The 19,336-nt window shown below is 44.8% G+C and overlaps 1 protein-coding gene across 1 annotated transcript; it reads left to right on the plus strand.

Annotated features, from left to right (window-relative positions):
* The first annotated feature begins 254 nt into the window (after positions 1–254).
* On the plus strand, positions 255–6,310 carry LOC109557778 (GTPase IMAP family member 6). The gene is given in 3 exon segments (XM_019959295.2): positions 255–4,291; positions 4,293–4,382; positions 4,384–6,310. Coding segments are annotated over 3 exon segments (972 nt in total). The 5' UTR covers positions 255–3,880; the 3' UTR covers positions 4,855–6,310.
* Positions 6,311–19,336: the final 13,026 nt, after the last annotated feature.

Here is a 19,336-nt window from a genome sequence, read left to right on the forward strand (position 1 = left end):
TGACAGCTGAACTCAAGGGCAGTTCTTGAGCTGAGCATTCAGATCATGTATTATTGAAAAAATATCTGCCATGTCCTCTATGTGTGTGTACGTCTGGGGCACTGTCACTGATCTCCATTCAGCCTGCAGTGTGTTAGCTCTAAAAGGAGAAACAGAGAGTTCAGGAGAGCACACGGCCCCAGGAGACACAAGACAGGGGCATTCCTCCTGCCCCACGGACAGCAGGGCGGTAAGTCCAAGGCCATGGTGACTGTGCCTGTGTGTTAGTCTGTGTTTGTGTATTGTGCTTGACAGTGTGTTGTGGGGGTGCTGTGCATACTGTGTTTGTGTGTATATGTGTGTGTGTTATGTTGGTGTGATATGTGTGTGTTGTGTGTGTCTATTTGTGTATAGATGAGTATATGTGTTATGTTAGTATGTGTTGCATGTATGTTTATATGTGTGTTTGTATGTGTGTGTGTGTGAGTGGAGTGTTGTGTGTTTGTATATTTGTATGTCTATGTTGTGAATAGATGTGTGTGAGTGGTCTCTGCAGTCTTATGTTTGTGTTTGTGTGCTGTGTCACGTATGTTCACATGTTTGTGAGTAAATGTGTGTTCATGTGTGTTGTATGTGTGTGCTATGTTTGTACTTTTGTACTTGTATGTGTGTAAGTACTGTATGTGTTGTATTTGTGTGTATCTTTTGTTTGTATGTTTGTGAGTGTGTGTTTGTGAGAGTGTCCGTGTGCGTGTGCCTGTTTCAGGAGCAATGGGAGGAGCCAGGGGAATCAGGACCTTGCAGCCTTTGGGCTCTGCCTGGCACTCCCCGCTTACCCTTGGGCAGGACACTCTGTAAGTCTTACTTTTCTCCTAAGAAACCTCACAAGGTGACAGATCTGCTCCATGTCGGAGACAAACAATGGCGCGTGGTGCACGTGTGGTGATGCCCCATCGGGCAGGGTCTGGGGTGAGGGGGCCGGGGGCTGGGCAGACAGCTCTCTAGGCTTGAGAGGGGATGACAGGAGTTCCCCTGTCATCAAGGAGGGCGACAATGCCCTCCTTGGCAAAGAGGACTGGGAATTGCTCTAGAAAATATCATAAAATATCCTCGAATCTTCCAGGGGGACAAGATCTCAAGAATGTGTAGTTTGGACTCAGCATCCACATCTCCGGGGACCTGGAGGCCCTGGCAGTGTGACCACCTGAGTCAGTGGCCTGGAGCTGAGCACCAAGGACCGGGGGTCCCGGCAGGACTGGACCCCATGTGGAGAGGGAGCCTGTGTGTGTCTGCTGCCCTCCTCACCGCCCAGTGCTCGGCCTCTGTGGCCCTCACTGCCAGGCTCCCCCTACAGATTGTCCTGGCCCCATGAGCCCCTTAGCAGCCCCTCCAGTAACGTCCTTCTCACGTCCACCCAGAACCCTGGCCACTGCTCCCAGGACAGTGTCTGTCAGAACACATCTCTGGTCATTTCTCCCCATCACAGAATCCAACCCCCCCCCCAGTGGAGACCACATGCAGGGGAAACAGGGTCCCTAAAGAGGTAGCAGTTGTCTCAGACACCCCCTCATGCAGTCCCATGCCAACAAACTGATACAAACAGCTTCCATGGGCAAGAGAAAGGCAAAAGTCAGGAGCCCCTGAAAGCTTGGAGGAAACATCAGTAAGACACATGATAAATTTTTTTTAAATGGAGGAAGAAGAATTTGAAATCCTTCTCCTGGAGGAACCTGAAAAAGGTGCATCCCAGGATGCTTCTCCAGATGGGTCAGGAGGTAAAACAACTTTCTAGCAGACATGAACTTGAGAGAGGTGGGGCTGGGGACCTGAGGGGCAGGTGGTGTGCTGGGAGGGGCAGTGGGAGTCTCCCCTGTCAGAGATTCGCCCACCGAGGTGGCAATCACTGGGCGTTTGGGTTGGGCCTCCCTTTACCCCACCCAGACACAGGGAAGGCCCCTAATGGTGCCGTGGGTCAAACGGGGCAACAGACCACAGCCACTGCCCCTTCACTGAGTGTCAGGAAGGATGTGTTCATGGGTGTGACAGACGGCTCGCCCCAGGCCCCTGGTGGGTGTCGCGCTGGCTCTACTGTGAGACTCTCAGGACCACGGGGGCTGCAAAGCACTGGTAAACATACAGGATGCAATCAAGGGCCCACAGGTCTGGGCTCTGTCTTCCCAAGGGGCTCCCTCTCCCCAAAAGCTGTTTCATCAGGGTCAGGGGCTTCACTTTCATGGGCTCAACTTGACATCTAAACTGGGGAGACAGAACTTAGAAATTTAGGAATGCTGGAAATCCATCACTTTCCTCGATAAGGGAATTGATTGGCAATTTATTATGCATTTCAACACAACTATGTTTTTATTAGACGAACTTCAGTGGCCTGAGCCATTGGGAGAAACCCATAATATTAAGCTGCATAGGAAAGCCACAGTCCCAGCACTCACATCTGATTTACCCTTTTTGCAGCAATTGGGGTTAAGTATTACTTTAAATTCCTCTTCTGTGCTCAATGTATTTGGCTTTTAAGTCCAAAGGCATGGCATGAGTGTCTCCAGGCTTGTGCAGATGGGAAACCGCTGTCTTCCTCCAGCTTTGCATTTGAGTAGATGGACATTGCCCTTCCCTGCTTCTGTGGAACTCCCAGTCATTCACTCAGGTCACCTGCAGAAACTTGAGGGAGCCGATATTGTCCAGTCGGAGTTGGTGGGTAGGTCAGCCCACCAAGACAGAAAGGCAGGAGAAACACACCCCTGCTGGGGAGAGCTGGAAGATGGTGCCAATCCTGGCCTCAAGAGGCTGAGGGCTCTGCAGTGAGACACAGCAATGTCTTCCCTGGGAACAGACTGGAAATCAGTTAAGGTTTTGTGCTTCTCTATGTGCTGTGGGTCTTGGGACCTGCAAGGCCAGGAGAAGGGAATTCCCTTCGTGCCTTCCAGCCGCAGTCATTTCTAAAATCTGGATGTGAGGTCCTCAGTATTAGATGTGCATGAGACATCTACTCACAGCTGATGGTTCTGATAGTTTCCTGGGTGAGGGTGTCCAGCCCAAACTTCAATGGTGGAGCTTAGGACTGTGACCCCAATGTGAGCTGTGCTGTGGAGCTGGGGGTCTGGCTGAAAGGACCCCACCCTCACAACACTCCTTGTTGGGAAAAGTGAAGGTAATATGGCATGTTCAATTATGGCAGGGAGAGGATGGAAACAGAGGCTGTGTGCTTCCAACTTCACCCTCTTCCTGGGAAGGGTCTCCAACCAGAGGTGCTTGAGGAAGCTCAGGCTCCCAGTTCATGAGCGGATGATCCCACCTGGTGGGTATAGGTGGCCCGAGAAGAAGTTTCAGAACAGAAGCATAAAATGTGGCATTGTACCATATGATCCCGCAATTCCACTTCTGGGGAATATACCCCATAGAGTTTAAACAGATAGTGAATATATGTGCACTGAGGTGCATAGCAGCATTATTCACAATAGCAAAAAGTGGAAACAACCCCCCAAATCCATATATATATGAATATGGATTCATATATACACCTACACCTACAGTGGAATATTATTCAGCCTTAAAAAGGAAGGCAATTCTGACACTTGCTCCAACATGGATGAACCTTGCCCACGTTATGCAAAGTGAATAAGCCAGACACAGTAGGGCAAAAGTTGCCTGATCCCAGTAATGTGAAGTCCTTAGAACAGTCAAACACATGGAGACAGAGAGCAGTGGAGGTCAGGTGGTGGGGAGGCAGGATGGGGAGTGAGTGTTTAATGGGGACAGGGTGTCATTCGGGAAGATGGAAAGTTCTTGAGATGCCCAAGTGATGACTGCCCAGCAATGTGAATATATGGAAGGCTACACCTAAATATGGTTCAAATGGTACATTTTATGTTATGTATTTTCTACCGTAATGTTTTCCCCAAAAGTGAAAAAAGGAGAAAAGGAAGGAAAGCATGTGAACCTAGGGCACAGCTCGGACGCAGACACTGGTCTTCCTTTGTCCTGCCCCGACCCAGACCGTCTGCTCCCGGGGAGGCTAATGCGGGGGACAGGCTCTAACCCTGGCCGCCCTCCTTCTCTCGATGCTTCCAGGGTCTGCGGGGGAATGAAGGGACCCCAGCAGATGGTGAGGCTCATCCTGGTGGGAAAATCCGGAAGCGGGAAAAGCGCCACGGGAAACAGCATCCTCGGGAGGAGAGTGTTCGAGTCCAAGGTCAGCGCTCGCCCGGTGACCCAGGCCTTCCAGCAGGGGTGCTGCCCGTGGGAGGGGAGGGAGCTGCAGGTCATCTACACCCCCGACGTCCTATCTGGCTGTGCGGCACCACCGGGGACCGGGGACCGCTCAGGGTGTCGGCAAGGCTGGCTCCTGCTCCCCGCAGGGGCCGCATGCGGTGCTTCTGGTGACACAGCTCTGCGGTTCGGTTCACCAAGGAGGACCAGCGGGTGGCCAGGCGCCTCCAGGAGGTGTTCAGGGCGGGCATCCTGGCCCGCACCATCCTGGTGTTCACGCGGAAGGAAGACCTGGAAGGCGGCTCGCTGGAGACATACCTGCGGGAGACTGACAACCGGATGCTGGCCAAGCTGGACAATGTCTGCTCAAGGTGACACTGCGGCTTCAACAACAAGGGGAATGGAGCCGAGCAGGAGGCCCAGCTGAGGGAGTTCATGCGGCATGTTGAAGGGGTCCTGAAGGAGCCTGAGGGCCACACCTACAGCCCCCCAGCAGTCCCTCACCCCCTCCCCGTGCCCCGTGAGAGCTGGGGCCTCTGGCAGCCAGGCCCGGAGGAGGCGCGCAGGGACAAGGCCTGGCTGCGGGGCCTGCATCGCATCCTGAAGGAGCCCGAGCAAGCTGGACGCCAGCTCCCACCCAGCACGCCCATCTGAGGTGCAGGCCGGAAGCCCTCCATGGCTTCAGGCCTGTCTCCCTAGGCCTGGAGTCTGGCTCCCAGGCCCCTCACTTGCCCGCTCCATCCCAGGGGTCCCTGGCCCCTCCTGTCTCCAGGCAGCCTCTGGTCAGGTGAGAGGAGGTGGCTGGGCTCCTGAGTTCTCAGGTCCGTCATCACACTTCCAGAACACAGGGGCCCTCTTGCTCTGCACCCCCAGCCCATCCTCACTTGTCTCTGGCGTTCCTTCTCTGCAACAGAACTCTAAGAGAAGCCAAGCCTCTTGAGGAGGGCCTGTGCTCCCTTCTGCCATGGAACCCCGGCAGCATTGCAGCCACTGGAGTCTCGGCTTAAAACTTGATGCAGCAGATCAGCGTGAAATGTGGACCAGGCAACTCTGCGTCTCTTGGGCTGTGTCCTTGCCCATTAAGAGGGCAGACACGATGGCTTTTAAGGCCCAGCACCATGGTGGGGCAGGACAGGCTCTGGGCTGGGGAGGAGAAGGCAACTAGAAAAGGGGGAGGGCCACAAGAAGCTGCTCTTGATTTGCTTTTGAAAGAGGCCACCATCCGCAGCAAAGGAGCCCCATGGGAAGGAGCAGAGCAGGGCAGGGGTATCCAGGGTCCAGGTGTGCTCAGGGAATGGGGCCTAGACCTGGCTGCAGGTCACAGACCCACCCCGGAGGTCCAAGTGGACTTGGGCAGCGGAGGAGCTCTTCCCAGGGAGGCTTGGACAAGGGAGGTCACACACCTGGCACTGCACCTTGTGATGCCCACCCTCGTGATGCCCTCTCTGCATGGAGAGCAGAAGAGACTTCCAGCCCCGCCTCTGCCTGACCTGCAACCCTGCCCCTTCTCCCTTGAGAAAGGGGAGAAAGCGAGGGGCATCTGGGCGTGTAGGCAGGTTCCCCAGCCAGGTGTTTGGGGGTGTAGAATGGAGGAAGGAAGGAAGAAAGGGAAGCTGCAAAGAAAGAAGCAGGAGACCACCTCAACATCCTCAGGAGCAGCCTACGGGTCTGGGAGAGTCCTGCAACTCAGGGTGTCATCTCATCCTCACCCAGAGGACCCCTGAGAAAGCTGGAGCAGGTCTTTGGCTAAAAGGGTCTCGAATCAGAACAGAGACATATCGGAGTATGCTTAAGGTAGCCTTTGTGCCAGACCATTTGCTAAGTAGGCGATCCATCTCCTGCTGAACTGAAACACCAGTTATCATATGGTAAATTTTCATATTCCCTATGATTTCTGTGAGAATTTTTGCCTCTCTTCTTGTCTTCCATCTTCTCAACTCCTATATGAATTAAGTATTGACTTGATTCATGTGGCTTTGATTGTAATGTGAACTCTCCCTCCCCAGTCACCATTTTTGTATTTCTTTTGTTATTTTCAGGCATTTCTTCTTCTGTGTGAAAATTAAAATTACTTGTTGAATTGTCTAAAAAGTACATTGTTGGTATTCCAGTTGGAATTGTCTTATGTTTATGTATTGAATTTGGGAGAATTGGAAGCAAGATAAGTCAGACAGAGAAGGACAAGTACTGTGTAATATGTGGAATCTAAAAAGTCAAACCTGTTTAAAAAAGGAAGAGAATAATGGTTACCAAGACGTGGGGGCACAGGGGATAAGATTGATGGTGTTCCAGGCACAAACTTGTCACAAGCACTAAAATACCATAGAGGTCTAAAGTACACTATATTGAATGTAGACAATAATATTTTAGTGTAAGTATGTGATGTGCTAAAGATTGTTAAAACGGCAACCGTACTATGATACACCAGTCTACCAAAGTAAGACTCAGAACACCTTAAATTTACACAATGTGAAAAGAACAAATTTAAAGTCACATTAAAAAATCTGAAAAAAAAAAAAAAATAACTGGGAGACTCTGTAAATGCTTCAAGGATAAGTGAAATAAGCTCATTTTGTTTCTAAGTGAATAGACCCATTACTTCATAGCCACTGAATTAACAGCTAAAGTCATTCTCATTTTTTTAAGATAAGAAGATAAATATCTTTCACTTAGGTACTTTCATTTTAACCCTGTTGGCTTAGTTAATCTCATCCTAGAAAATAAAAGTATTGACCAAATGACAGGTACTGTCACTCACAAAACATCAAGTCACTGAACGGTAAATGGCAAGTCACTCAAAACATATCATTCATTAAAAATTCTAAAGGAATTGCTTAAAATTTTATGGAATATGGGGTTTTCTCTCCTTTACTACTAAAAATCAAGGAAAATCCCTCCCACAACATTTGAGAAGGAAAGGGAGTTGCTGCTTCACACCATAAATTCCTGAGCATCAGAGAACAGAGAAGGCATTGTCAGTTTATTCTGGAAATCCCATGGTCTGTGTACCAGAAAGAAAGAGGTTCTGTAGGTAGGGGGAAGAGAGAGGGTTGTCTTGGCCAAAGCTGTGAAAATAGTGACCTTTGGAATTCATTATTCTCAAAAAAAAAAAAAAACAACCCTACACTGGAGCAAAGCATGAAAGAGAGAGATCTGGAGAGTCTGAAGTGACCAGTGAGTCCACGGGCTGCTTCCTCCTTGGTGGGTCAAAGCAGTGGCTAAAAATCTCAGGGAAGTTTTCCAGCTCTGAATTCTCCTGTAATAACTTTCATACACTCTGTATAAAATTCAAAATAATGAGAGTTTTAAAACAACTGTTGGAAGACACTGAGAGTGACCAAATACAGGGAGAGGCTATAGGGAACTTGACACTTCACTCAGGGGACCACGTGGCCATCACATGTATGTGGTTCCCCCCAAGAGCATGTCCCCATCCTGCTGATCCAGGGATGTCGCTCAAGCAGAAATTCACAGGGACCTGAGAGTAAGAGGATGGAGTTTGGGGGCAGTCCAGAGAGGGTAGATATTGACAGAGATGCCCACAGACGGCATGGGTGGGAGCATGAGAAATTCTGCATAAAAACTCCCTTCAAATCTTTGGATGACCCAGGAATTGCGATCTCTAAAGGGTCCAGGGGAAACACTTTAGAAGGATGAATAAGCTGGTCAGAGATTTCAGCAGTTGCCTTCAGCAGCAAAGACAGAATTTTAGATTCTAGTCCACCAAGTATTCCACTGAAATACTAGTGGGAGTAAAGATCACCTCAGGACTAAGGGACTTGCCCTGAAACAGCAAAACTGGAACAGCCCCTTGGTAATGACATTAAGCCTTCCCAAGTTAAGTTCAAAGGCATGGACCAGTAATTTAAGTGCCTGCTGGAGCAAACCCAGGATCCTCAGAAGAGCATAATAATATCCCGAGTCTCTACAACATGCCATGGAGAATATCCTGTAAACTATTAAAATTTCTTCTTATCTAACATGAAGGGTAAAACTTCCCTCTACACATGTTTATTTGCATCTCATAATGTTTTGTGTGTTCTCTTTTCACTATCACTCAGTTTATGATAGTTTGCATATTCTTTGTGACATCTTTTTTCACTCATGGGTTATTAAGGAGAATGTATTTAATTTCCAAATATTTGAGTGTTTTCTAGAAATTGCAGTATGCCAGTATGGTAGACACTAGCCATATGCAGGTTATTGAGCATTTTCAAATATAGCTATACCTGCGAAACTGAACTTTTGTTTCATGATAATTTGTTTATTAATTTAAACACTGAAGCACTGTAAAATATTTTACTATGAAACACAGTTCTGTTGTTTGGGTAGAAATACACTTCACTCTAATGGTTGTATCACATATTATTGTTGTATTGCAATGTAAACCTTTGGAACATTTATCGTTTCTAGTGTCAGAACATAAGCACATCATCACTGATTTAGCTGATGTCCGAAGACTGACTCCCTTTTAACAATCTTCCTAATGAGTGTTGTGGTACTTTTATGAATACTTTGTGTAGACGGCATGGGTGACAGTGATACAGAGCTACATTTAGTTGTTATTAAATTTAAATCCTGGTGATTATTTTGCTTATACTAGACTCAGATTAAGTTTTGGTTAAAAGTAAGCATGGAGAAAATTTAAGCTCCAAAATGAAGGCATGATACTGATGCAGAATGAATGGAGATGACAAAGCAGGTAGTAAAACTGGAACAGGAGAAAGAAAAAGTCTGGAAGATGTTTTACAACATTCAGGATGAATGGTAATTGCAGTGTGCTACAGTGCAGTGAAACCAAGAAAAAAGAAACAACAAAAAAAAGGTGTTAGAGATCTTTTCAGTAAATACATACAGGGTTTGATAAAAGGTTTCCTCTTAGCCATCAAAAACAGACTTGACAAAACTAGTAACAGAACCTAGAATTGAGTGGCCAACAAAAAACACTCTGGACAGCTTTTAAGAGACTCAGGAGTTGGAACTTGGGCCAGCTATAAAACAGCTTGGACTATGGGATAAAAAAAATAAAAACAAAAACAAATACAAAAACAAAAAAAAACATTTTCAATTGGAGAGATGATGAAAAATATTTTTACTTTGGTTATGGAAAGTTTTCTTGCAAATATTTAAAGAAAAAACTAAAAAGTCTAACGTATACAAAACATGAAAGACCTTCTACCAAATACTTGCCCAGAGAAGACCTTTACAATAATATCAAAGATCAATGGACTTAAAGTTTTAAAAATTGCAAGTCTTTTTCTTTAGAGCTACATGAGAAGTGTGACTTTAGACACTATTGACATAACACTTTGAGTATGTCTTTATTTTTTTAAGCCTTTCTCCTCCTTAAGTTAGCAATAGATGGAAATGTGTGATTTTCCATTGACATGAAAATATTTTCAATGCATAGTGATCTTGCCCGATGGGTTTAGTATTTTCTGCATAATTGATACAGGAACTCCTACACGACTCTCCTCCCTCCTGTTTTACAAGTCAGAAAAAAGGAGCAAATTTGGAGGGAAATAGCTTATCCTCAGCTTAGTAATGTTTGAAGGTTTTCAAAGTATGTTGGTTTTTCCATCCTTCCAACTCCATTTTCTTCTTACAGCTCACAAAATGTAAGGGTCTTATTGTTGTTGGCAGTTGTTCTTCTTAGGCTTTTTTTTTTTCTTCTGCTTCCCCCAGATGAAAGTCCTATCTCTCCTTAGTTTCCTTCTCTATGCAGTATTTGATTTGCTCAGTTCTTGCCTGATTGAGTCAATGAGCTTTGTTTTAGCTGTGCTTAGTCGCCCAGCATTTCTCATGATGTACTCTGCATATATGTTAAATAAGCAGCCTTGACGTACTCCTTTCCCAATTTGGAACCAGTCTGTTGTTCTATGTCCAGTTCTAACTGTTGCTTCAAGATTTCCAGGAGAAATATCAACAACCTCAGATATGCAGATAACAGCACCCTTAAGGCAGAAAGCGAACGAAAACTAAAGAGTCTCTTGATGAACGTGAAAAAGGAGAGTGAAAAAGTTGGCTTAAAAGCTCAACATTCAGAAAACTAAGATCATGGCATCTGATCCCATCACTTCAAGGCAAATAGATGGGAAACACACTTTATTTGGGGGGGCTCCAAAAGTACTGCATATGGTGACTGCAGCCACGAAATTAAAAGATGCTTGCTCCTCGGAAAAAAGTTTTGACCAATCTAGATAGCATATTCAAAAGCTGAGACATTACTTTGCCAACAAACATCCATCTAATCAAAGCTATGGTTTTTCCAATAGTCATGTATGGATGTCAGAGCTGGACCACAAAGAAATCTGAGAGTCAAAGAACTGATGCTTTTGAACTGTGGTGTTGGAGAAGATTCTTGAGAGTCCCTTGGACTGCAAGGAGATCCAACTAGTCTGTCCTAAAGGAAATCAGTTCTGAATATTCATTCGAAGGACTGATCCTGAAGCTGCAGCTCCAACATTTTGGCCACCTGATGTGAAGAGCTGACTCATTGGAAAAGAGCCTGATACTAAGTAAGATTGAAGGCAGGAGGAGAAGGGGATGACAGAGGATGAGATGGTTGGATGGCATCACTGACTCAATGGACATGAGTTTGAGCAAACTCTGGATGTTGGTGATGGACAGGGATGCCTGGTGTGCTGCAGTCCATGGGGTTGCAAAGAGTTGGACATGACTGAGTGACTGAACAGGACTGGACTGGGCTCTCTTCCATCTCCAGGAGAAGGATGACTCCTAACTGTGGTTTTTGGTCCCTGTTCTGTCTCCACTTCATCTTTACTAGGGAGTCCTAGCATATTGGTAACAATATGGTGTTTTTCTCTATTAGATTCAATTCTTTGTGTGTATACTTTTCCTTCAGAATCCTGGAGAGGAGAAGGGTCTTTGGCACCCTGGATCTAGCTGGTAATACTTGGAGTAGAGGAAATGCCTTGAAAAAATTTGAAGCCACTGTCACTTTCTTTGTCAAAAATAGGATATTTGCTCCAGTGTAATCACTCTCAAATCACTATTGAGGACCAGCCACATTGGCAATGCCAGGGAACTGTTAGGAGTGCTAATTCTCAGGTCTACTCACTCAGTAACTTTGTATGTTAACAAGTCTTCCAGGTGACTCTGATGCAAGCTAATGCTTCACAAAATATGGGAAAATCTGAATATCAGATTCCAATATTTTTTAAAAATATTAATAGAGTTTTTTTCAAAAGATGACAGCCTTTCAACCAATGGATTATCCACATCCTATCACTTCTCCAATTTTCAGAAAAAGGTTTAGTCACTAGACAATAACATTTTACACAGTAGAAGTCCAGCTAATTAGAGTTGAGAACAGTCTCTCCTCTTATAGGGAAAAGTAGGCAGGAAGGCAGAGGAATAAAGCAATCACATATGCTCCTAAACTTTTCTCTCCAGGTTCAGGAAATAGGAGGTATATTAGATAGCGAAGTTCTGGTCACTTCTTGTATTGTGGTCTGGGGAGTGCCCTCTGGAAAAAACTTTCAAACATGGATGTCACCTTATGTGATCCTTGTTTCAAGGACAGAAATACTTTCCATTTGTATCTGCTTTGGTGGCTCCCCAGTACTTTCTAGTATTTGTTCTTTGTAGTTTATTCCAAAGTTTATCTGGAGGATATTTAATATAAGACTGTTCTTTTTTGGAACCAGACTCAAGCACTGAGGTTTTATTTTCTTGTCCTTTTCTTGGTTCATGTGTAGAATGAGCAAGAGTTTAGGACTGTAGGAAAGTTTGGTTGGGAATCATCAAAAGAATTCACCATACTGTTGAGAATGAGGTCTCTCTAGAGTGAGAAGTGTATGGCAAATTCACCCCAGCTCATATGGCATGTGCTGCTGGACATCAGCTCACTAGCATTTGTCCCCTCCTCATTACTAACAAAACTACAATTTTGCTTATCACAGCAATGGACCCATGTGAAATACTGAATTGTACTGTGTTTCTTATACCTGGGGTAAGCGTATGACCAAGAGGTGGTAGAAGAAGCCCTGTGGGTTGACTTTGCTTTTGCAATAGAAGAGCCATCCTGTCTTCCTTCTGTGTCTGTTCTTTCTGCCTGCAGTTCTGACATGAGGCTGAAGCTGAAGTGGCCATCTTGCCACTCTGGGGACAAAAGATACCAGAACCGGTAGAAGAAAAAAAAAATCAAGTTCTTTGGATAGTTACATCAGCTCTGGAGTACCAGCCGTAAACTCCTTGTATCAAAATTGAACCCTTTGTTAAGCTACTTTGGTGAAGTTGTATTTCCTACAACCACATGAAATATTACCCTCTAGCTGATATTCTAGGGCTGAATGAGAGTCACTGCCTGACCAGCCACAGAGAACATAGACCATCTGGAGCTGTGGTCAAGTCAGTTGAGGAGCCCCTGAAAGGGCACTGCCTGGATCAGAAATCAACTCACTCAGTGCCTTTACACCAGCTTGTGGACTTTCTTGTTCGGGACCAGCAGGCCTTCAGAGGCTTGACAGACATGAGACATCACCCAGCAAGTAGGGGAGACAGAGGCTGAGGCTGGAGACCCCATGTGTACATGCATGTGTGCGTGCTCAGTTGGGTCCGATCTTTGTGACTCTGTGGACTGTAGCCCTCCATCCATGGGATTTTCCAGGTAAGAATACTGGAGTGGGTTTCCATTTCCTTCTCCAGGGGATCTTCCCAACCCAGGGATCGAATCTGTGTCTTCTACATTGACAGGCAGATTCTTTACCACCGGCACCACCCCGGGAAGCCTGGAGAGCTCCATCTTTCTCCACAAACCAGTGTCCCGTAAGGCATCCAAAGTCCATGGGAGGAAATAAATACAATGGTTGCAGAAAGTGTCTGAGTCACCTACATGGAGAGTGAATACTATCTAAAGGGGCTCTTCTTTTTTTGTTGTTTTTCCCCTAAGTCTTTACTGAATTTGTTACAGTATTGCTTTTCTTTTATGTTTTGGTTTTTTGGCTGCAAAGTATGTGTGATCTTTAGCTCCCTGGCTAGGGATCAAATCGGCACCACCTGCATTGGAAGGCAAAGTCTTAACAACTGGACCACCAGGGAAGTCCCTAATGGGGTTCTTTAACACATCTCACTGGACTGGTTTTTACATGAGAGCAGACATTTAATTCTGTGTTTTCTCTGGAAATATTGGATAGGACCTAGGAAAGATTATGAAATTTTAGACAATGTAAACATATACCTTTTCTCTCTATTCCCTAAATGTAGTATATGTTTAATTTTGCCACAGAGGCCATTTCCAGTGGATTCAAAATTGTTCCACAGTTAAGACTGTGATACTTCATGACCAAGAGGGATAGAAAACAGAGGTTGGTTGAATATTGGGAAATGTGTTAATGTCACTCACTCAATTATTTTCATGGATGATTTTTTAAGTCTTTAATAAAATCCAATAGCCATTCATGATAAAATTCCCAAGAAAATGGTGATTGGGGGATACTTGCTTAATATGATTACACAGTACACACACACTCAAATACTTGTAATACCCTGCTGTAGTTCAGCTGCTCTCTTACTTGCCTAATTGGGAAACACTCAGGGTGGGTTCAATCCCTTGGTCAGAAAGATCCTTTGGAGTAAGAAAGACAACCCACCCAAATGTGCTTGCCTGGAAAATTCCATGGACAGAGGAGCCTGGTGGGCTGCAGTCCATAGGGTTTCAAAGAGTCTGACTCAACTGAGTGTACATGCACCCATGCACAAATGAAGACATTTCCAGGAAGAAAGCAAATGTTCCCACCCACTACTATTCAATGCTATAACGGAGGTTTTAGCAAACAAAAAGCAGTCAATTAGGGGCGTAAGAATAAGTGGAGGCATGCATGGCCCTGTGGGGCTCCTGGGCTCAAGGCCTTTGTGTCACCTCTTTCTCTGATCAGAGGAAACAGCCTTCACTCAGCCTCCATGACCTTCCCTGAGCACCAGTGGGCAGATTCAAGTGGTTGTTAATTAAGGAAGGAAGGAATTGGGAAACCAGAGAAACAATCAAGAGGAGCATTGGGGTAAGGTCTTGCTTCCCCATCGAAGGATACACACAATAAGATTTTGCGCTTGTTTACAGATACTGAAACCCCTTCTGGTGGCAGAAGTTAACCATGGTGTGTGGCCCACAACGTGTAGACCCTAGACCAGTTGGATCTGAAGGTCCATGATGCTGACTCCTGCTTACCTCACCACCAGCCCATCAGAAGATTGTCCAAGAGCTGATCACACCCTCTTTACAGTTAAACTTCTCAATGTCTTCCCCAAGTGGGGATAGAGGGCTTTGAGGGCAGGAGCCCACTGTGTCCCCTTTTGCCTGGCAAAGCAAGGAAACTCTGTTTTTCTACCCAAAACTCTGTCTCCAAGATTTGACTCAGCAATGGTGTACAGAGAAGCTGAGCCTTCTATGGCGACCCAAGGACAACAGAGCAGATAAAACCAAGGTGGGTCTTGGAATGCAAGAACAGAAAAACCAGACCCTTATCATCCTTCCCTCCCCCGTGTTGTAACTATTAATGGATTTCAGGTCCTCCTGAGCAGTGTAACCTGTCTCTCCTCCTACCCCATAGGGAGAAGCCATTTGCCTTACTCTTCTCACCCGCACCGCCCCCCTGCCACCCAGTATACCTGACTCATCCAGTCAGCAAATGACATGCAAGACCCCTATCCCACCCCTTGTACTCTGGGTATGAAAGCAGACTAAGGACCCCTGTTTAACATCAATTCTCCCTCGAGCTGGCCCACTGTTCTAACAGCGTCTCCCACTCTAATAAACTTTACTTCCCTCTCATTCTGTCTCATGTCTGGAAATTATTTTCCAACCCACACCTGGATCATGGCACCTTCTGCATCATAAGTGAAGGAGAAATGAGAAGCTAGGATACATCTGTAAGATGGAACACTACTCAGCAATAAAGGAGAACAAGCTCTTGGCACATACAACTTGAATGATTCCCCAAATCATTATGCTAAGTGAATGACGTCAGTCTCAAAAGGGACTTTGTTTTTCTTATCTCTAGATTCTCAGTGTCTAGAATAAAACCTACTAGCCACTGCAAACAACCAATCAATGTCAATAAATAGATGAAGAGTCACAAACTTCCAAAACTTTTGAGAGAAGAAAAATGCTTCATTCTTCTTTTATATTAAGCACAGTGCATATTATTAATCTGTCTACCTTCTACCCTGGGAGGCAATGGGCAATACTGCTCTCAGGATATGTCACAGGGACTCCTCTTCTCCATAATGCTCAAGAGCACAACCAATTTTCTTAGAAGAAATTTAAGAATTGGAATTTGAGGATTTGGGAGGCAGTTCTTCCTAGGTTACTAGATCAGCTTTGCAAAATTTCCTAATTGTCTTATCTCAGGCACGTTATTTAAGCTTTCTATGTTTTGATATTCCCCTCTATATTAGAAGGTAAATGATCATAAATAATTTTTGGAAAGTTGGGAGAATTAGAAAGGCACTTAAAGTACTCAAGACAGTGTCGGGCACACATCAAGTGGCTGGAAGTTGTTAGCTGTGATGATCACCAGTTCATTTTACAGAGGAGGGAGCAGAAATCCAGATGTGGTTAAGGACTTGCCAGAGGTTACAGTAAGAGTGGCAGAACCAACCGTGCTTGTGCAAGTCACGACTGCTTTAAGCCTCTGTCACTTGAGCTGCAAAATGAGGGGGTTGGACAACATCTTCTCTAGAGACCTTCCAGTTCTACAGTTCTCATTCTGCTAACTGGCACCCTGGGACTTAAAGAACTAATTTACCTGCCTGAATGGTCTAGTGGTTTCCCCTACTTTCTTCAGTTTAAGCCTGAATTTGCCAATAAGGAGTTTGATCTCAGCCACAGTCAGTTCCTGGTCTTGTTTTTGCTGACTGTATAAAGCTTATCCATATTTGCTGCAAAGAATATAATCAATCTGATTTCAGTATTGACCATGTGGTGATGTCCATGTGTAGAGTCTTCTCTCGTGTTGTTGGAAGAGGGTGTTTGCTATGACCAGTGTGTACTCTTGGAACAACTCTGTTAGCCTTTGACCTGCTTCATTTTGTACTCCAAGGCCAATTTGGCCTGTTACTCCAGGTATCTTTTGACTTCCTACATTTGCATTCCAGTCCCCTATAATGGAATGGACATCTTTTTTGGGTGTTAATTCTAGAAGGTCTTGTAGGTCTTCATAGAACAGTTCAACTTCAGCTTCTTCAGTGTTACTGGTCAGAGCATAGACTTGGATTATTGTGATATTGAATGGTTTGCTAAGGAAATAGAGATCATTCTGTCATTTTTGAGATGGCATCTAAATACTGCATTTCAGACTCTTTTTTTTTTTTTTTGACTATGATGGCTACTCCATTTCTTCGAAGGAATTCTTGTCCACAGTAGTACATATAATGGTCCCATGAATTAAATTCACCAATTCCAGGTCAATTTAGTTCACTGCTTCCTAAAATGTCAATGTTCACTGTTGCAATCTCCTGTTTGAACACTTCTAATTTGCCTTGATTCATGGATCTAACATTTCATGTTCCTATGCAATATTGCTCTTTACAGCATCGGACTTAACTTCCATCACCAGTCACATCAACAATTGGGTGTTTTTGCTTTGGAAGTGATGGGATTCCCTTTGAGCTATTTCAACTCCTAAAAGATGATGCTTTGAAAGTGCTTCACTCAATATGTCTGCAAATTTTGAAAACTCAGCAGTGGCCACAGGACGGGAAAGGTCAATTTTCATCCCAATCCCAAAGAGAGGCAATGCTAAAGAACGTTCAATCAACTGCACAATTGCACTCATCTCACATGCTAGCAAAGTAATGCTCAAAATCCTCCAAGCGAGGCTTCAATGGTATGTGAACTGTGAACTTCCAGATGTTCGAGCTGGTTTTAGAAAAGGCAGAGGAAACAGAAATCAAATTGCCAGCATCCATCGGATCATCAAAAAAGCAAGAGGGTTCCAGAAAAACATCTACTTCTACCCTATTGACTACACCAAAGCCTTTGATTGTGTGGATCACAACAAACTATGGAAAATACTTCAAGAAATGGGAATACTAGACCACCTGACCTACCTCTTGAGAAATCTGCATGCAGGTCAGGAAGCAATAGTTAGAACTGGACATGGAACAATAGACAGGTTCCAAATAAGAAAAAGAGTACTTCACAGCTGTATATTGTCACTCGGCTTATTTAACTTCTATGCAGAGTACATCATGAGAAACGCTGGGCTGGAAGAAGCACAAACTGGAGTCAAGATTGCAGGGAGAAATATCAATAACCTCAGATATGCAGTTGACACCACCCTTATGGCCCAAAGTGAAGAACAACTAAAGAGCCTCATGATGAAAGTGAAAGAGGAGAGTGAAAAAGTTGGCCTAAAGCATAACATTCAGAAAACTAAGATCATGGTATCCAGTCCCATCACTTTATGGCAAATATATGGGGAAACAATGGAAACAGTGACAGACTTTATTTTTGGGCTCCAAAATCACTGCAGATGGTGACTGCAGCCATGAAATTAAGAGATTCTTGCTCCTTGGAAGAAAAGCTATGACCAACCTGGACAGCATATTGGAAAGTGGAGACATTACTTTGCCGCAAAAGTTCATCTAGTAAAAGCTTTGGTTTTTCCAGTAGTCATGTATGGATGTGAGAGTTGGACTGTAAAGAAAGCTGAGCACTGAACGAATTGATGCTTTTGAACTGTGGTGTTGGAGAAGACTCTTGAAAGTCCTTGGACTGCAAGGGAAATCCAACCAGTCCATCATGAAGGAAATCAGTCCTGAATATTCATTGGAAGGCCTGACGCTGAAGCTAAAACTCCAATACTTTGGCTACCTGATGCGAAGAACTGACTCACTGGAGAAGACCCTGTTGCAGGGAAAGATTGAAGGCAGGAGGAAGAAGATGACAGAGGATGAGATGGTTGGATGGCATCACCAGACTCGATGGAAATGAGTTTGAGCAAACTTCAGAGGTCGGTGATGAACAGGGAAGCCTGACATGCTGCAGTCCATGGGATTGCAAAGAGTTGGAGACGACTGAGTAACTGAACTGAGCTGACCAGGCTGAATGCTTCTTTATATTCTGGAAATGACTTACTACACAGCATCAGTAAATTGGTAAAAAAAAAAAAAAAAGCCAGACACCAGAGAGGGAGACTCTTATGCAGCATTAATAATATACATATATTATATATCTATATATAATTATTGATACATGTGTGTTTGTGTATATTGGAGAGGGGCATGGCCACCCACATCAGTTTTCTTGCCTGGAGAATGTTCATGGACAGAGGAGCCTGGTGGGCTATAGTCCATGGGGGTCCCAAAGAGTTGGACATGACTGAGTGACTAAGCATATATGTGTATGTGTGTGTGTGTGTGTGTGTGTGTGTGTGTGTGTGTAGTTATTCAGTTGCTCAGTCATGTCCGACCCTTTGCCACCCCATGGACTGCAGCATGCCAGGCTTCCCTGTCCTTCACCTTCTCCTGGAGCTTGCTCAAACTCATGTCCATTGAGTGAGTGATGCCATCCAACCATCTCATCCTTTGTTGATTCCTTCTCTTCCTGCCTTCAATCTTTCCCAGCATCAGGGTCTTTTCTAATGAGTCAGTTATTCACAACAGGTAGCCAAAGTATTGGACCTTCAGCTTCAGCATCAGTCCTTCCAAAGTATATTCAGGCTGTTTTCCTTTAGGTTTGACTGATGTGATCTCTGTGTAGCCCAAGGGTCTCTCAAGAGTCTTCTCCACCACAGTTAAAAAGCATCAATTCTTTGGCGATCAGCCTTCTTTATAGTCCAACTCTCACATTCATACATGACTACTGGAAAACCCATAGCTTTCCCTATACAGACATTTGCTGTTTAATACACTGTCTAGAGTTCTCATATCTTTCTGTCCATGGAGGAAGCATCTTCTAATTTCATGGCTGCAGTCATTATCCACAGTAATTTTGGAGCCCAAGAAAAGAAAATCTGTCACTGTTTCTACTTTTTCCCTTTCTACTTGTGGTGAAGTGATGGAACCAGATGCCATGATCTTTGTTTTTTGAATGTTGGGTTTTAAGCCAGCTTTTTCACTCTCTTCTTTTACCCTCATGAAGAGGCTCCTTAGTTCCTCTTCAATTTCTGGC

The sequence above is a fragment of the Bos indicus genome, unplaced genomic scaffold, assembly GCF_029378745.1.
Source record: "Bos indicus isolate NIAB-ARS_2022 breed Sahiwal x Tharparkar unplaced genomic scaffold, NIAB-ARS_B.indTharparkar_mat_pri_1.0 scaffold_46, whole genome shotgun sequence".
Taxonomy (NCBI): Eukaryota; Metazoa; Chordata; class Mammalia; order Artiodactyla; family Bovidae; genus Bos; species Bos indicus.